This window comes from Musca domestica, unplaced genomic scaffold (assembly GCF_030504385.1).
Source record: "Musca domestica strain aabys unplaced genomic scaffold, Musca_domestica.polishedcontigs.V.1.1 4, whole genome shotgun sequence".
NCBI classification, from domain to species: domain Eukaryota; kingdom Metazoa; phylum Arthropoda; class Insecta; order Diptera; family Muscidae; genus Musca; species Musca domestica.
In genome coordinates this window covers 25,049,657-25,069,319 of record NW_026712328.1, presented here as the reverse complement: position 1 = coordinate 25,069,319, position 19,663 = coordinate 25,049,657, and the positions used below count along the sequence as shown (strand labels likewise).

The 19,663-nt window shown below is 35.7% G+C and overlaps 1 protein-coding gene across 1 annotated transcript in view; it reads left to right on the top strand.

The window, feature by feature from the left end:
- Nucleotides 1–1,291: 1,291 nt before the first annotated feature.
- The window catches only part of LOC105262092 (DNA-binding protein D-ETS-4), an 89,564-nt gene continuing 71,192 nt past the window's right edge, over nt 1,292–19,663 (top strand). The window contains exon 1 of the mRNA XM_059126798.1: nt 1,292–2,759. Within this exon, the coding sequence (XP_058982781.1) occupies nt 2,700–2,759 (60 nt within the window). The 5' untranslated portion in view covers nt 1,292–2,699. The remainder of the gene's footprint in view (nt 2,760–19,663) is intronic.

The following is a 19,663-nucleotide window of genomic DNA, read 5'->3' as shown; positions in this document are numbered from 1 at the left end:
GTACCGTTATATAGGGGCTATACGAAGACCTGGAACCGCACAGACAATTTTCTGCCACAGACTGTAGTTCCCATAACGAACTTCAAATACCAATTTTAAAACAATTCCGGTGAATAATGTTGCTAAAATCATCAAAATACCGAATATAGGGAGGTACCGTTATATTGGGGCTATATGAAGACGTGGACCTGCACAGACAATTTTCTGTCTTAGGGTGTAGTATCCATTTTAAACTTCAAATACCAAATTTGAAACAATTCCCGTGAATAATGTCGCTAAAATCATCAAAATACCGAATATCGGGAGGTACCGTTATATGGGGGCTATACCAAGACGTGGACCTGCACGGATAATTTTCCGTCTTAGGGTGTAGTATCCATTTTGAACTTCAAATACCAAATTTGAAACAATTCCCGTGAATAATGTCGCTAAAATCATCAAAATACCGAATATAGGGAGGTACCGTTATATGGGGGCTATATGAAAACGTGGACCTTCGTGGCCCATTTACGAACTTAACCTGCCTACTGGAAAAATAAACATGTGTGCAAAATTTTAGCCACCTATCTCAATTCATTCGAAAGATAGCGTGATTACAACAGACAGACAGACGGACAGACAGACAGACAGACAGACAGACGGACAGACAGACAGACAGACGGACATGGCTAAATCGTCTTAGAATTTTACGCTGATCAAGAATATATATACTTTGTTGGGTCTGATATGAGTATTTCGAGGAGTTACAAACGGAATGACAAAGTTAATATACCCTCCATAGTATGGTGGAGGGTATAAAAAGGCCTAACACGAACTGTTGAAACGAATCTAACATTTTAAAGTGGACTTTTCGCTGGCATTTCTGGACATTTTTATTTGGGTGTATTAAAGCTTTTGTTCGTGAGCTATCTCAAAATATTATTGATCATAACATGGCTTAATCAATTCTCGCAGTAAATAGCAAAATAACGAGAAACAAAAGCTACTGGTCTTTAGCTCCGTAAAAGCTCAAACACACGCTTAATGAATGGTCGTTGTAGAAGAGGCGGGTGCGAATAAAAAAAAAACAACATAAAATCACAACTGAAGCTTATACAAATATTATGAGGAACCAGTTTGGTAAAAAACAGCTTCGTGAATGCTCGAAGCAAAACAAACAATACGAATGGAAGAAATGGAAAAATAATAATTCGCAACTGAAACAAACAAGATAGAGTGCCCACCGCACCGCCAACAAAACTGGCCCCAAACTGACAGAACCAATGAATGAGAGAATTGTGCAAAAGCTTTAACGAAAAGCCAAATACAAATGGCAAGTGCCAAGATCTGCAAAATCTCAGCTAACATAAATGAGCGAAAATACTAAGCGAACGGTTAGATAGCGCGGAGATTTGAAGAATATTTAATAAGAAATTAAAATTATATAAAAATTAGTTAAGAAACCCAAAAAAAAAAAATCAAAAACAAAAACAAAAATACAAACAAAAAAGAAAAACCAAAAATAAAAAAAACAACAACTACAGCAAAAAATTAACGAGCAAAGCGAAATTCAATAAAAAATCAATACCAAAATAAAATCAAAGAAGATTTTAGCCAACAGAAATATTCAAAACAAACGAAAAAATTATCTCATACCAAAAAGGCAAACAAACAAAGCGCGTGTGACAAAGACCCATGCGTTTATGGATACTACAAATGCTTTACTAGATTTTTGTGGTCTTTTGGAGTATTTTGCCAAAAAAATATAATTGATAACTTCAGATTATTTTTACTGCAATTAAAATTGATTAGAAACTTAATTGTATCATTTTTGTGTGAAAAGTGGCTCAACAAAAAGAACCTGACATATTTTTTTTCTAAACAAAAGTGAAGCTGAACACATGCACACACTTTTACAACTACTAAACATTGCGCATGCGTCTGGTCATGCTAATTTGATGTCTACATATGCTCAAGACAACATCTAATTATCCTAACCCACTCGAAGTAGACAATGTCAAAGATGCTGCAAATATCAGCTCTAACGATGATAATCAAGATGCTGATGCCATGTTTCTAATAGTTTCCAGCATACAATGAATGAAGATAACAATGCACACCTCCATATCACCTGTTGTCTAATTTCTTCTCCCAACGTCTGCTAAGAATTCCCACTGTGTGATCTCATAAGCAAATGTAGACAACAATCAATTCAACTGCCGCTGCCGTCACAACTCTCGAGCATCACCAGTACCAGCCAGTCAAACAGCCAGCCAGCCACAATTAACATTCATAAGCACTTAGATTCTGATCCCCTTTGGTTAAATGATTTATATGCCTATTCCGTCGTACAGCACCCCTCCATCCACAGTCCATCCAGTGATGATAAATCAGACAACCAGCCAGTCGTCTCGTCTGAAAGTCTAGGAAAATCTAGTTTTTGTTTTCTTTTTCTATGAAAACTGGTCGATTTGTTTTTCTTCACACATTTCAATACGATAGAAAACGAATTGCTTTCGCGCAGGCGCATTCGCCACTCAAACAGAACACAACCATAGCACGTCAACCGAGTTAGCAAAACAAAAACGAAAATCTAGTGCAAGAACTTGGCCAATAAAAAAAAGACGAAGAAACGACATCAACGGCGCATCATACATACCAGCTCATCTTTGGTATTGAGGTCCATTACCAGATATTTGAAATTCCCTTTTGTGGTCTGAATGGAAAACGGCAAGAAAATGTTCTCTTTTACAGCAACTGATTCGAATTCTTCTTTAAAGGTAAGTAATCAGATACAATTTCTGTCTTACAACAACAGCATGTGTCAAATGAATGAATATAACGAATTTATGTAGTTACAAATTTATAAATAAATAATTTGAAACAAAGCGCTAAATTGGGTTGGATTAATGTCCAGATTAACACAGGTCCATCATACCATTAATGATCGTCCTACGGGTTAAGAACGAATGAAATGTTAAATTGTATGAATCCAACATGTAAAATATATATCTTCATCAATTTTCACTAAATTTGTAGGAGGTATTTTTATGTTGACTTTAAGAAGACTTACATTAAAATAAGCAAATCATATTCCGCTATACATGATCTATACATGTGTAGCTATAGCTACATCTGAACATTCGGCTAAAGTCGGTACAATGAACACAATGAACTTAAGTCGGACGAGGATATATTAAAGCGAAAGATCCAAATTTGAACCGATCCCTAAAGAATTTGCTAATGTTATATCAAATATTGTACCGAAAATCATTGTTATGGAGTACATATTCCTGGCTTTGGGGGAAAAAAATATTAAAACGGAATACATATGATATCTATAGCTTTTAAACAAACTTTATATACTTCCTTTATTATCCAAACTTGGTTCATGGTAATATTACTATAAAACTTAGATCCACTCTTTCTGGTACCTTCCATACAAAAATTTTAAAAGAAAAAAAAAAATAATAAGGCTTGTATAACAAGACAGGATCATTCAATGTTGTCCAAACTTTGCCAATTTTAATCTTCTTATCATAAGTCAGGTCAGAAAATAACAATATCTACCCACTCCATCAAATGCTTAAAATTGTAAATAATTATAACTCGTATGATGTATGAAATAAAAGTTCAATTGTCCTCAAATTCGCATATCTCAATATTCCTACTAACCCCAGATATGATATAAAGAACAACGGACCACTCCCCTGGTACCTCTCCAAAAATGGGTCAAAAAAAATGGGTGCGTTATATCGGGCTAAACGAAGACGTGGACCTACATGGCCCATTTTCTGTTTTATGCTGCAGTATCTATTACGAATTTCAAACACCAAATTTGGAACGATTCCGTTAAATAATGCCGTTAAATCATTAAAATACCGAATGTCGGGGGGTACCGTTATATGGGGGCTATATGAAGACGTGGACCTACAGGGCCCATTTACGAACTTAACCTGCCTACTGGAAAAATATACATGTGTGCAAAATTTTAGCCTTCTATCTCAATTTGTTCGAAATATAGCGTGATTACAACAGACAGACAGACGGACATGGCTAAATCGTCTTAGAATTTTACGCTGATCAAGAATATATATACTTTGTTGGGTCTGACATGAGTATTTCGAGGAGTTACAAACGGAATGACAAAATTAATATACCCTCCATAGTAGGGTGAAGGGTATATAAATGTCGTAAATAGCATAAAATTTTAGAATAAGTTTATATTCGAATTGGTCACCTTTGGCACGAATTATGGCCCTTAATGAAACCAATGAAACCGTCACACGCTGCCCGAATGTTGCTGTGCGGTATTTTGGCCCATTTCCGTCGAAGCGGTACTTTTAGTGCCAACCTTGCTTTCTAAAATACTCCAGACACAATAATCCAGGGGATTGGTATCCGGAGATTTTGGTGGCCATTGTGCGCTGGAATGAAGTGAGGAACCTCATATCGTAACCATTCTTGGGTGGCGCGTGCTGAGTCCTGTTGGAATGTGCACATTCTCAGCTGATCTGTTTGGCAGGTAAACACGATAATATCGTTTGTTTACAAACTGCTGGACAACGAATGTTTTCTCATTGGAGAAAGCCAAATTCGGCAGTTCACCACTTTCGGCCAAGCGAAGCAACCCTTTAGCTCTTTTGAGTCCATTTTCTTTCCGTTGCGGTGTAAGTTCTTGCACTTTTTGGAATTTCAATGGATTTACCCCGAGCTAATTTTTCAATATTTGCCGAATGGAATATTGCGATATGTTAAACTCACGAGTCATTTTTCGGCCAATGCGACGCGGGATTCGATAAAGTACCTTCTTAAATTTTCAAACCATTTCTGCTGCTATTGCTGTTTTCTTCCGTCCACTTCCTTGATGTCGGGCTACGCTACTAGTATCACGGTAACGACACAAAAGATTTATTCATTTTTAAATGCTGGAGTGCTCTAACGATAGCCACTTGTGGTTTTCCAGCCAAATAATAAGAAAACTATCACGCTTGAATTCCATCACGAATAATTTTTTTCTGGAAAATTCTCACCGAAATTCTTTTGTACGCTTGTAAACATATAATGAGCTGTCACTGGAATAATTTTAACAGCTGTCGGACTTAGTGGCTTAGAAATGACAGCAGTCTCAAGTTTGTTGCAGGTTTTTCATATCACCCTGTACAAGTTAGCTTGTCCTTCAAAGTAACTCAATACCGTTATTTTCAAGTATAAGCTGTTATTGTCGTATATTTAGCACCGATTAATTTGTTTGGAAACACATAAACAGCCATGCACTTTAGTTCAGTTCAGAGACTCAACTGAATTGAGTAGTAATTGCTATTAATCTTCTATCAGAAAGTACCCTAGCCTGTACCTCCGTTTTTTTTTTTTTTTGCAAAATTGCAAAAATCACCAAGTAGTTGGCTTGTAAGGTATATTGTAGCACACTTAACTACTTACAAAACATCACATTAACACCTTCTTTTAACATAGATATGTCATAGGAATTAAGTACTTAGCAAACTAGCGCAATTTTTATTCTGTTTCCCACCGAAAATAACACTTTATAAAGTATATAATTTATTTTCTTTACTTTACACTGGTGAAATTATATCACGACAGTTCCTCTTCGAAATGGTGATCTCCTCATTGATACCAGCCAGTACTACGTCCATTATTTGTTGTTCATTGATTATATTCCGTATTTTGACGACTTAGATTACATTTTCTAACAGAATTATTTATAATTTGGTTCATCGATTTTATAATGAGTCCGAACTCTGGTGGAAAAACATTGTCTATATAGTTCCATGTTGTTTAAAATTCGGTACTGTGACAGATATTGCATATATAGCTTCACTTTCTGTTATAGACAACGCCCCCCTTTATTTGGTATTCTAATGATGATAGCCATAATTTTCAGGGGAATCATTTAAAATTCGGTATGTGGAGTAAACATTTTTGACTTCTGTGACACAGAACTTCTGGAATAGGCTCATTATTTATTTTATCATTCATTTTGGGATTATAGCCGCATTCCTAAGCAGATCTTTTTTAATTTAACTCTTTAACAATCATTTTAGCAGGAAACTGAGTAGTGGATATAAAAGAGAAACTGATAGACTAATTTTAAGTATATGAAGCATAACTTAGTTTTGTCAGTTACCAAGGTTTCATGCTCGGTCTAGGACATTTTTAATAAAAACTATTACCCACATTTTCATGCGACATAACATTGGAAATCTCTATCAAGATAAAAAGTTGTCATACGTAGCGACAACAATTTCATGGTGATGATCTTGAGGTATAAAATTCGAAAAGTATTCGACAAGTGAATCAAAACTGACTCTTTATTAGTTGAATATTGTTTTATCGAAATTTTTCTACCCTCCACCATAGCATGGATGGTATATTAAGTATGTCATTCCGTTTGTAACACCTTGAAATAGAGTGATTCCTCTGTGGAAATCACTCTAGCTTCCGAACGAAATGAAGTAGGTTGATACAATTTTACTCAAATGTGTATTATGTCTGCAGGACTTTTGGTTTTGAAAATGGGTAATGTAGGTCCACGTCTTCTTATAGCCCCCCATAATGGTACCTCCCTTTTTTCGGTATTTTGGTGATTAAAGCGACGTTATTCACCGGAATTGTTTCAAATTTGGTATTTGAAAGTCGCAACGGATACTGCAGCCTATGACAGAAAGTTGTCTGTGCAGGTTCACGTTTTCATATAGCCCCTATATGACGATACTCCGATATTCGGTACTTTGATGATTTTAGCGACATTTTTCACCGAAATTTTTAACTTGTTAATATACAAACCGGTAGTAGGCGTGATCAAATTTAATATTATTAATATTATACATATATTTAAGATAAACAAATTAAAAAACATTAATTTCGGCCGTTCCAAACTTTTAATACCCTCCACCTTAGGGTAAAGGAAACATTAGAAGAAATGTTGCAAAAACCATTAAAATGCCGAATATCGGGAGGTGCCGTTATATAGGGCTATACCAAATCGTGGACCTACACATGCAATGTTTCGCCAAAGGAGCTAGAACCCATTATGACCTACAAATACCAATTTTCAGACAAATGTGGTAAAAACCATCAAAATACCGAATATCGGGAGGTACCGTTATATGGGGGCTATACCAAAACGTGGACCTATAAATACAATGACTCGTCACACGAACTGGGACCCATTATGATCTACAACTACAAATTTTTAGACATATCGGTGAAGAAATGTGTCAAAAATAATAAAAATGCCGAATATTGGGAGGTACCTTTATTTGGGGACTATACCAAAACGTGGACCTATACATACAATGTTTCGCCACACGAACTAGGACCCATTCTGGACCACAAATATCATTTTCAAGACAAATCAGTGAAAAAAATATGGTAAAAACCATCAAAATACCGAATATCGGGAGGTACCGTTGTATGGGGGCTATACCAAAACGTGGAACTATACATGCAATGTTTTGCCACACAACAGGGTCTCGTTATGACCTACAAATACCAATTTTCAGACAAATCCGTGAAAAATATGGGGAGGTACCGTTATATAGGGACTATACCAGAACGTGGACCTATATATCTCATTTTCAATACCAACCATCCTAGACACAATAAAAATTGCTCTGCTAATTTTTGACGCTCTACGTGAAATAATGTGGGCTATATCGTGATTTCAAAAGACAAACGAACATCGTTAAATCGACTTCGAATTTTATGCTGATTATGAATATATATAATTTATGGGGTCTACGGCGAATATTTAAGGATGTTACAAACGAAAAGACAAAATAAATATACCCTCCTTTCCAAGGTGGAGGGTATAAAAATGGATTAAATGAAGTATATAAACATAAATCTTTCTTAAGATTATATATCGAGAGAATCCAAATCGTAAAAATGGATCTTTGATAGGTGAAAATAAAAATCTTCTTCTATGGCAATGTTTTTCTATCTTCTTTCCAAGTTATATAAAATTATATATTTTCTTACAAAATTGGGCCTATCATATGGTTTATGCAGGTGGCAAATTTATTTCTACTATTTAAATGCATAGGGCCTTTATAAGACGTTTACATTGAGAATTTGTGTAAAGTAAATCGTACCAACTATGATCGTCACTGTGTGCGCATTATGGCTTTATAGCGATTGAACCCCGATATCGAATTAATTAATATATGGATACACTATATTAAATTGAATCGATTTCCTCTACATTTGATGGAGTTATTTTTTTTCTGCCCTATTTGATCTCTAGCAACAACTATCACTGTGATAGAGGTGATATTATTATAAAAAAGTGCCTCTCTTTCAAATACAGGTATATTTCAAAAACTCCTGACTGTTTCCTTTATATGTACATACATATGTACTTGTTTATGGCGGTAACTTTGTTTTCATTTCGATTGTGAACATCAAACATACTTACTTATATGGTAAGGTGCAGAAAAGCAATAACAACAATAGCAACTCTAAACTAGTGCCTACAACTAAATGGCTGATTGTTCTAATTATCCATTTTCTCTTGTAGAAATTAATTCTCAAAACGCAATTAATTTCTTTAGAGCAATTTCTGCAACTTCTTCTTTTGTGTTTTACTTTTTTTTTCTCTTCTCCAACCAAGAATGTAGTTCATTCGACTCGTTCTTGTTGGAATATTTTGATATTTCTTTTGGTATTTAATCTCATTTTTGCTTTTTATTAGAAATGCGATCACATTTTAGTACAGACAAACAATTCAATTCTAACAAAGTTCTTCTCCGTTTCCCTCGTCACAGTGCTTTAATGAGAGTGGATGTGAGTGTGTCAACGTATTTATGTAGCGATAACCCCATACTAGACGCGCCTTAATGTTATCATCACAGTGATTTGGTGTTTGTTAGCAGGCGAGGTGGTGACTTTTTCACCAGTGAGTGGAACACAATTTTAAAATTGTCATATTATTTGAATACAATGTTTTTAAGTGAATCGTTAAATGTATTTTTATTTAAATTTGAACAATAAACGGCTACTGTTCGAGTCTTTGTTGTCAACAAGTTTTTTTTGTTTTTGTTGTTCGATCGAAAGGCTTATCATTATACGTTTATTGAAATGAGATTAAGTACTGAAGAAAGTGTTTACTGAATAATTAGATTTAATGTTATATTTTTTGAAATTGTAGATAATTTCTCTAAGTACATTGGTATTATCTGGTAACAGGTCTAAATTTTGTAGTTACTTTTTAATTTTTTTGTTTCAAAAACTCGTTAATAGCTCCTAAGGCTAAAATTAAAAATATTGGAAATAAATGCAATGTTTCTTTGAATTTTAGTTTAACAAAAGAAGATAATAGATGGGGTAATAATAAAAGTGGTATATGTTTCTACGCTTAAAACTACACAACGACTTATGTGATTTTTACAATTCGCACAAATTCGAAATGGTATTTGGCAGAAAAAGATAAAATATAAAAATTATGAAAATAAAAATGTCAAAAATTTTGCTCAGATGTGTGTTATTGGTATTGACCATATGTTAACAAAACCCTACTGCGTTTTGGGTCTTTAGTCATATTTTTGAATCGAATAACCAAGGTGAAGAATATGCTTTTGGAGATGATTGCATAGTATATAGAGGTTGAAATGGACCAAAAACTGAAAAAGTCGCAATTATAGACCAATCGAAGCGGAAGAATGGGGCTAGAGCTTAGGGCTGAGCAGAAGCCTTCAGTGGGTGAAATAGACCATGATATTTGTGTTAAATAAAAGTCAAATTTTCCATTAAACCGCGAATATCTTTTAATAGCGGCGAAATCACAAATAGACAAACAGGTCAATTCTGACCGTTACGTAGATGCCGATAGTAAATATGTCGGATATATATAGCGAAATATATACAATATGTATATACAAAGGAAAGGGATGATAGCTAGAATGCTTATATCTCAAGAATGGCTGGACCAATTTTGTCAATTCAGGATGCCCTCTTGGCATAAAAGAATAAAATCTAAAAAAATCTCATAAAAAGATGCGAATAATGATGTTAATATAGATTTTGTAGTATTTTGTGATATTTTTTTTTCATATTTGTTATCGTACGCGATTTTTTTCAGTTTGACTAATAATATTGGAGTGTCCATTTTGCAATATAAACAAGTAAAAAAGTATCGGTCGGTTTTGCCGACAGATGTATACCCTCAGCCCTCTTCACCCTCTATGGAGTGGAGTTTGAAAGAATGGGTCAATATTGTTCATTTCGTATCGGACCTAAATAAATATAATATAAATATTATTATAGCAGATTGATAAATCAATTGTAAAGAATCGCTGAGTTGTTTCGCAATTTACGACAGATAAAAATATTGAAAATTGTGTCCTTTGTGGGTGAGGTACCAGCAGGTGTTCGCAGATATATAGCATCTTCACAACAGATCTGGTGTTAGCAAAAATGCTTGTATGTGTGAAATTTGAAGAGAGTTGGATCCTTATTTCGCATTCTTTGAGCGTTATGTTTTTCAAAATTAGATTATTGCTTCCCTTTCTGAGCATAAAATAAATATATCTAAAATTTCGACCATTTGTGGGGAAGGTACTAGAAGAAGTGGACCGATATACTCCATCTTTACACCAGACCTTGGGCTAATAAAATTATTGGGATGTGTGAAATTTGAAGACAATCGGACTCTTACATCACATTTTATGAGAGTTGTAATTATTCAAAATTTTGACCATTTGTGGGGGAGGTACTTAAAGGAGTGAACCAATGTTGTCCATTTTCGCCCCAGACCTAGCACTGATGCAAATATTACGACTTGCAAAGTTGGAGCAAAATCGGATCATCGTTCAGCTTTTTGTGCAAAAAATATGTATTTTTTAAAATTTCGACCATTTGTGGGGGAGGTACCAGAAGGAGTGGACGGATATATTCCATCTTAACACCAGAGCTTGGGTTAAAATAAATTTTGGGATGTCTGACATTTGGAGACATTCGGACTCTTCATCACATTTTATGAGAGTCTTCAAAATTTTGACCATTTGTGGGGGAGGTCCTTGAAGGAGTGAACCGATATTGTCCATTTTTTTGCAAATTCCAACCCTTTGTGGGGGAGGTACCAGAAGGAGCGGACCGATATTGCCCATCTCCGAACTCGATCTAAGTTTGACAAAAATATTACGATTTACCAAGTTTGGACCAAATCGGATACTCCCTTCGAAAGTTATCGTACGCACCAGCCAGACAGACAGACGGACGGACGGACATCGCTAGATCGACTCCAAATATTCTGAAACGGATTTGGTCCAAAGAGACCTAGGGTCTAAAACCGTTATTTCGACTAGGCACGTTTTGACCGTATGAAATAATATATATCCCTCTGTAGCCATATGGCTGAGGGTTTAAAAATATTATAACCTTATAACACAGGTTGGGGTTATTATATACAGATTGCAATTATCGTTCGATCCTCACGAACATTTTCACTAGGGTAGGGTTAGGCTCAGAAGGGCTTGGCCTATTGTTTTCAAAGATGTCCGCAAAATATTAAGGGGTTGAAATGGACCAAAAACTAAAAATGTTCCTGATTTTGCAGCCGTTATAAAGGTCACAAATAGAAACCAAAGGACACGAAATCTCGAATGTTTAGGACTTTTGTGTGAAAAATAAAAATACATTACGAAAAGACGATATCCGAAATACACAAATGGCGGGCGAAAATCGGGGTTTTTATGTTGATTTCGTTGACGAATATAGTCAAATATAGTAGACAAGCAAATCATAAAGATCAGTCTAAATTTGGAGATACAGAGGCGCCTCTAATAAGGGGTTCAAATGAAACAAAAAAGGAAAAAAATCCTGATCACAAAATTGAAGCCAATCGACACGCCTGAGTAGAGAGTTAAGTACAAGGAAGAAATTTAGAATTTTGGATGATCATTGGATTATATTTAGCTGTTAAATGGACCACAACCACTAAATATTGGGCACGTAAATATTGGGCAAATGTCCCTGGTCAAAATGCTAAGGATAATATCTGGGCAGAGCTCCGTGACATAATTTAAAAGCGAAATCTTCCACAATGAATTTGGTAAGAGGCTTGTAACATATTGCAGTGTTGTAGGGTATTACATGGTCGATCTTAGGGTTAGGCTAAGAAGGATTAGGCCTATTGTTTGCTGCAACATAAGATGTGCATCATCTGCTTACCGGCAGATCGCAATATATTTAGGGATTGATAAATGGACCAACAACTAAAAATGTTGTCGTTGCCGTTATAAAGGTCACAAATATAAACGAACACGAACTCTCGCATGAAATTAGAGTTTAGGACAGCGGGTAGAATGGACCACTACTTTTGTGTGAAAAAAAATACTAACATTTCCATTCTACCGAAACGCTGAAAATAACTTGCAGGCGAAATCCAAAATACACAAAATACGAAGTTCTGGCTTTGCTTTTGGAGCTGATCGCAAAATATTTAGGGGTTCAAATGAACTAAAAGCAGGAAAATTTTTGATCACACAATTGAAACCAATCGACACGGAATTTTGCATGAGAAGATAGTTAGAGACAGGGAAAAATTCTACCATTTTGGAGCACCAATGATTTATACTTAGGTGTAAAATGGACCACACCAACTAACAACACGACGGAGTGCGTAAATATTGAGCAAGTGTCTCTGGTCAAAAAGCTAAGCGTAATATCTGGGCAGTGCTCTATGACATAAAGCGAAATCTTCCAAATTACATTGACTATAAGCATAAAAGTAAAACGTATTAGTTGCAGCGACGTAAGATTGCCTTTCGATTGTGTAAGGCCCAACTAAAAAAGGAAAACTAAAATGCAAAAATATTCAAATTGCAACAATTTTTGAAGGGTTCCGCATTCCCAATGGTTTAGCTCGCATTTGCCCTAGCTGGAACCCACATTTTTTCAACACATTTCATTTCGACGAAATCTTTAAAACTTTAGAAAGTTCTTTTCTCACTTAGAACTTTCATCGTTGCAGCCTTAAATAGATCATCAACAATCACTCGCATTGATATTACACTTATGTACATATTTCAAGCAACATTATTAGACAAGTTTTTCATTTCCAGACAATACAAAAACAAATATATATGAATGAATGAAATATTTAAGTCAAGTCAGTGGTCGCCGCACATTAACAGCACTTAACGTTGTTTCTTTGATTTGTTTTCTTTTTGGTGGGGAAGAAGCCCCCCGAAGAAATGATGAAAAAAGTATTTATGTCATTGGAAAATATCTTTTCCTTTTGAAACACATCATCATAAACTGTCGAGCTAGCATACGGACGGACGGACGCGCAAATGACTGACTGACTGGATTTTGCACTAAACGAACGCACAACATCGTTCAACGTGAATGTATTCGAATAATTGCTAAAAGTGCCAGTATTTATTTTATTATGACCATATTGCATGGATTCCACCAACATCGAGTCAAGTCAAACAACAGTACAAAATGCTACTTAAATAATGAGGCAAACGCAGCGGGCCTCCACAGCATCTATACCACAGCAATCTGAAAGGCGAAGAAGAAGTAACAGGAGGAAGTGGGTAAAATACATCTGGCAGGCCGGTAAGCAGATGATGCACATGTTATGTTGCAGCAGCTACCTAAACATGACACACTCCGTCACATACATATCTACGCACATCAGGAACCCAACCATGCTCAGAAAAAACTCACAGTGGGTTAGTAGTTACAATGAGATTGCATAGTTGACACTTTGCGTACGTACCGAACATTCAACATCAAACCAACAACAAATATGTAATCTCATTTCAGTTTAAAACGGCATTGCAAAGCTGGGAAGGTGCAGCTTGGTCGACATAAATGATACACAAATGTGTAACTACCAATTTGTTACAATCCAACTAGAAGTAAGAAAAAGGAGTCTCTGCGAACAAATGTTTTGTTTTCTGTGTTTAGTCTATATAGTAGTAGTGAAATAATTAATTAACTGTTATAGAAGCAACGCCTGGACGAAATGGCTAAAGCTTGAATCTAGAAATTTGCATAAAAATGCGTGTGTGATATGCCTGGGTTTTTAGAAATTTGTGCTAAAATGGTACGAAAAGTACTAAACTGTACTAAAAATGTTAGAAGTTTCTATTAAACAAGTAAAAAAGCAGTAAGTTCGGCCGGGCCGAACTTTGAAAACCCTCCACCATTTGGAACGAATTAGAAAATTTTCAAAAATAAAATCCATTAAAAATTCTGTTAAAATCTTGAAAATATCTAATGTCGGAAGGTGCTTTATGGGGGACTTACGATATTGTGGACCTATGTAGACAATTACCATTCAGGGGTTAAAGTGCTCACAAAGAACTCCTTGCGTGGATTTTCAGACAATACCATAGGAAAATATGGCTAAAATCATCAAAACACCAAATATCGGTGGTACCGTTATATGGGGGCCATACGATATCGTGGACCTATATAGATAATTCTCTTCCGAGGTATAAAGTACCCACAAAGTACTCCTTGTGGGGATTTTCAGACAACTCCGTTGAAAAATGTGGGTAAAATCATCAAAACACCGAATATCGGGGGGTACCGTTATATGGTGGCTATACGATATCGTGGACCTATATAGATAATTATCTTTCAAGTGATAACGTACCTACAAGAAACTCCTTGTGTGGATTATAAGACAATTCTCTTGAAAAATGTGGCTAAAATCATCAAAATACCGAATATCGGGGGTTACCGTTATATGGGGGCTATATGATATTGTGGACCTATATAGATAATTCTCTTCCAAGGGATGAAGTACATACCAGAAACTTCTGTGTGGATTATCAGACAATTCCGTTGAAAAATGTGGCTAAAATCATCAAAATACCGAATATCGGAGGTTACCGTTATATGGGGGCTATACGATATTGTGGACCTATATAGATAATTATCTTCCAAGGGAAAAAGTACCTACAAGGAACTCCTTGTGTGTTTTATCAGACAATTCCGTTGAAAAATGTGGCTAAAATCATAAAAATACCGAATATCGGGGGTACCGTTATATGGGTGCTATACGATATCATGGACCTAAATCGTCTTAGAATTTTACGCTAATCAAGAATATATATACTTTGTTGGGTCTAAAATGATTATTTCGATGAGTTACAAACTGAATGACGAACTTAATATACCCTCCATACTATGCATGGTGGAGGGTAAAAAAAACGGGATTAAATTGATTTGGTACAATATGGTATTTGATGAACAGATAGTGTTTGAAATCTGAAATTTGTTTCTATGGTCGCTGGTCATATGTAGGCTGCACATATGGAAGTGGTTTTGGAAATGGATACTACAATTGTACGAAAATTACTGAATGACACTATATTTGGTATTGGTTAAAGGATACAATTCAGATACAATTCTGAAATTAAATATCTGTGTTTCAGGTATGACGTATGTTTGAAAATACGTCTTATATTTGTACGAAAAGTACTAAGTGGTATTAAATTTGGTAATGGGTGAAGGTATAGGCAGGAATCTTTAAATTTGATATTGAGGTCTCTGTTGATATCTGGAATTGAGATATGGAGGTGGTTGTGGAAATATGTTCTACAGTTCTACGAAATTATTAAATAGTACAGTATTTGGTATTGGTTAAGAAATATAGATACAATTCAGAAATTTGATATTTTGATTACTGATTGTATCTGTGTTTGATCGTCCTATATTTGTACGAAAAGTACTAAGTAGTACTAAATTATGTGATGGGTGAAGAAATAGAGCTGGAATCCCGAAATTTGATTTTGAGATCACTGTTGGTATCTGAGGTTAAGATATGGAGGTTGTTTTGAGAAATCCGTACTTTAACTGTACGAGAAGCACTAAATGTTAATGACTTGGTATTTGGTGAAGGGATAAAGCTGAAATCCCGAAATTGGATATGAATTTCATTATTGGTGTATTTGGGGGAAGGAGGTGGATTTGGAAATTCGTACTTTAATTGTACGAAATTGTACAAAATGACACAAAATATGACATGGGATATTTGAATAGAGATGGAATTCGGAAATTTGGTGGTAGAGAAAAGAAGGTGGGTTTAAAAATGCGTTGAGACTGTACGAAAAGTATGGTAATAAATTTCGGATTGGTTCTTAGGATAGAACAGCAACTCTGCAATTTGAGAACTACATATGCAATTTCTTTCTATATCAAAAAGGGAACATCGGTTATCGTAGTATAACATACAGGGTGAGATGAAAAAAACAGCAACCAACTTTCTCATTTCTAAGCCACTAGTCCGACAGCTGTTAAAATTATTCCAGTGACAGCTCATAGTGTGATTTCTTTTTATTTGGCTGGAAAACCACAAGTGGCTATCGTTAGAGCACTCCAGAATTTAAATGTAAATATATCTTTTGTGTCTCGTACCATCGCCCGTTACCGTGATACTGGTAGCGTAGCTCGACGTCAAGGAAGTGGACGTGAAGAAAACAGCAACATCAGCAGAAATGGTTCGAAAATTAAAGAAGTGACTTGATCGAAGCAAGCTCAGAAATATTGAAAAATGAGCTCGGGGTAAAGACATTGAAAGTGCAAGAACTCACACCGCAACACAAAGAAAATAGACTCAAAAGAGCTAAAGAGTTGCTTCGCTTGGCCGAAAGTGGAGAACTGCCGTTTTAGGGTTTCTCCGTGGAGAAAACATTCGTTGTCCAGTAGTTTGGAAACAAACAAAATGATAGTATTTACTTGTCAAAAAGGTCAGCTGAAAATGTGCACCATGGTGATGGTGTGGGCCGCCATAACAGCCGATGTTCGCTCTCCGCTTGTAATAATCGACAGTGGCATTAGAATAAATGCCGAGTATTATCGCGGAAATATTCTGGAGGGTGTATTGACGCCTTGGGCACGCTAACATTTTGGTAGCAGACCTTGGACATTCCAACAGGACTTAGCACCCGCCACCCAACAAGAATGGTTACAAAATGAGGTTCCTCGCTTCATTTCCAGCGCACAATGGCCACCTAAATCTCCGGATACCAATCCTTTGGACTATTATGTCTGGAGTATTTTAGAAAGCAAGGTTGGCACAAAAAAACATCACCTCAAGCAAGCGCTTTGCCGGGAATGGCCCAAAGTACCGCAGAGCAACATTCAGGCAGCCTGTGGCGGTTTGATTGGCCGTTTAAAGGCCATAATTCGTGCCGAAGGTGACCATTTCGAACAAATCTAAATTAATTTTAAAATTTGACGCTATTTCCTATATTTTTGCTTTAATTCAATAAAATCTCAAAAAAAAAAATTTTAAATTGTGGCGTTTTTTTTTTTTTTTTTTTTTTTTTTTTTTTTTGTTATCTCACCCTGTATATATATTCGTGATCAGTATTAAAAGCTATTTTGACTAACAGATGTCAGTCCGTTTCTCTGCCTGTTTGTCCGCTTGTCCATCTGAAGGTTTATAAAATGTTACTCAGATGTGTATTAGGTCTGTACATGTTTTTGTATTTGAAAGTGGATCCTGTGTTTAGATACAACCAACAAATTTCCAATTGGCATAACATCTATAGGCGGATATCGGATGGAAGATATATATCCGACCTTTAAAAAAGTGTCTTCTCGTTTAAACCCTATTCGTAAACACGAGTTCAGCATGCCAACTTACAAAATCATTCCTCAGATCGATTGCCAACAGTAGAGTATCTTCTCTATTTACCTAAAATACAAGATATTGTGCTTTGTCAATGTCACTTTTTAGTGGTGGTTTTGAACAACAGAAAACAACATAAATTCACATTCGATGATGATAATGATGACGATGATCATCATCAGCATTAGAATCATCAAATCAATCACACACAAATCGTTAAAGCCTGTTTATTTGTTTGGTTTTTGTTCTTTTGGTAATGGTTGTTGCGTTTTCATTTCTATTTCATCTCTTTTTTCACTGATGTGTGTTAAACACGACACATGTCTTTGGTATTTTTTGTCTTCTTTTCTTTTTTTGTCTAAGCGACATTCTATAGTTGCAAATGCCGCTGCAGCAACACGTATGTCGGCGATAAACGTGATAAAGCCAACAATGATGCTCTGAAGCTGCTGCAACTTCAGTGTTGAGCAACAAAATATCTTAAGTAGGTCTCTTGTAAAGTGTCGTCTTAGCTTGTAGCACTAAAGACCATCTTTGAAGGCCTATTCTTTTGAAGCTCTGGCTGTTGTGTTGCAATGTGCGCTCGCTCAGTGCCAAAGAATTAAAAGAATTGTATTTTATTTTCCTTTTTTTCTCTAGATAAGAAATATTTGTCTGACTGTCTTTGCTTGTCTGTCGTCTATCCATCCATCCATCTATCTATTTTTGTGCGTATGTCACAATGTCTTGCTAGATGGCTGACTGGCTGGCTGGCTGGTTAGCTGCTTGGCTGGCCATCTTTGACAACATGGTCATCACAATTGTTCATTTGGTTGGCATTTACTAAAGTGAAAATGTCATTTCTCAGAATTTCTTAATTGTTTAGAATCTTTTCTCTTTTTTTTTTCTAAAAAAACAAAAAAATATTTTTCCTTCTCTATACCGATGAGCTAAGGAAAAATCATTTACAGTGCGAAAAGGAAAAAACTAACGTCTAAATACCCGTACAAGAATGAACAAACAGTGAAAAACAATCTACAATTGTATTTAGCAAATTGAAAGTTGTTGTAATTAAAAATAGTTTTCCATTCTACCAGACAACGGCAAAGAAATAGTGGAGGAAGACATTTACTTTGCTTTCCATTCCATTTCGTTCTGTTACTCGCTTCTTTGACAATGCCCACGACAGAATAGCTGGAATGGCTATACAAAAGGAAAGTATCCTAATAAGCAAAGTGTCGATGATAATGTTGAAATTGCATTTGTTCGTTGTTGTGCGGCGACAAGCAGAAGGAGAGGCGGCTATGGGTTGTTAGCTAGAAATGTCATTGAAAGTCCAAAAGATAAGCTGGGACAAATTTTAATCTAGAATATCAGATAGAGTTTTATGGATATTATAGAAATAACAACTTGAAAGGGAAAAAGTTGAATTTTTTGGAAAAGTAGAGCGAAATATATTGTCAAAGGTCCAAAGGGGTAGTAATTTCCAAATGCTAATGCTAGTTAAAGACATAAAATAAAGTTCAGAGGTCACGTCTTCAAATAAGTCAATTTCGTTAGTACAGGGTGAGATGAAAAAAATGCAACCTTCTTCAGACTGCTGTCATTTCTAAGCCACTCGTCCGACAGCTGTTAAAATTATTCCAGTGACAGCTCATAATATTGTTCATAAGCGTACAAAAGCATTTTGGTGAGAATTTTCCAGTAAAAAAGTTATTTGTGACGAATACAAGAGTGATGGTGTGATTTCTTTATATTTGCCTTGAATACGACAAGTGGCTACCATATAGAACTTCAGCATTTAAATGTGACGACGTCAAGGAAATGAACGGAAGAAAACAGCAACATCAGCAGAAATGGTTCGAAAAGTAAAGAAGCCGCATCGCAGTGGCCGAAAAATGGCTCGTGACCTTAACATATCGCAATATTCCATTCAGCAAATATTGAAAATGACCTCGAGGTAAAGCCATTGAAATTCCAAAAAGTATAAGAACGTACACCGCAATAGAAAGAAAAAAGTCTCAAAAGAGCTAAAGATTCGCTTTGCTTGACCGAGAGTGGTGAACTGCCGAATTTGGTTTTCTC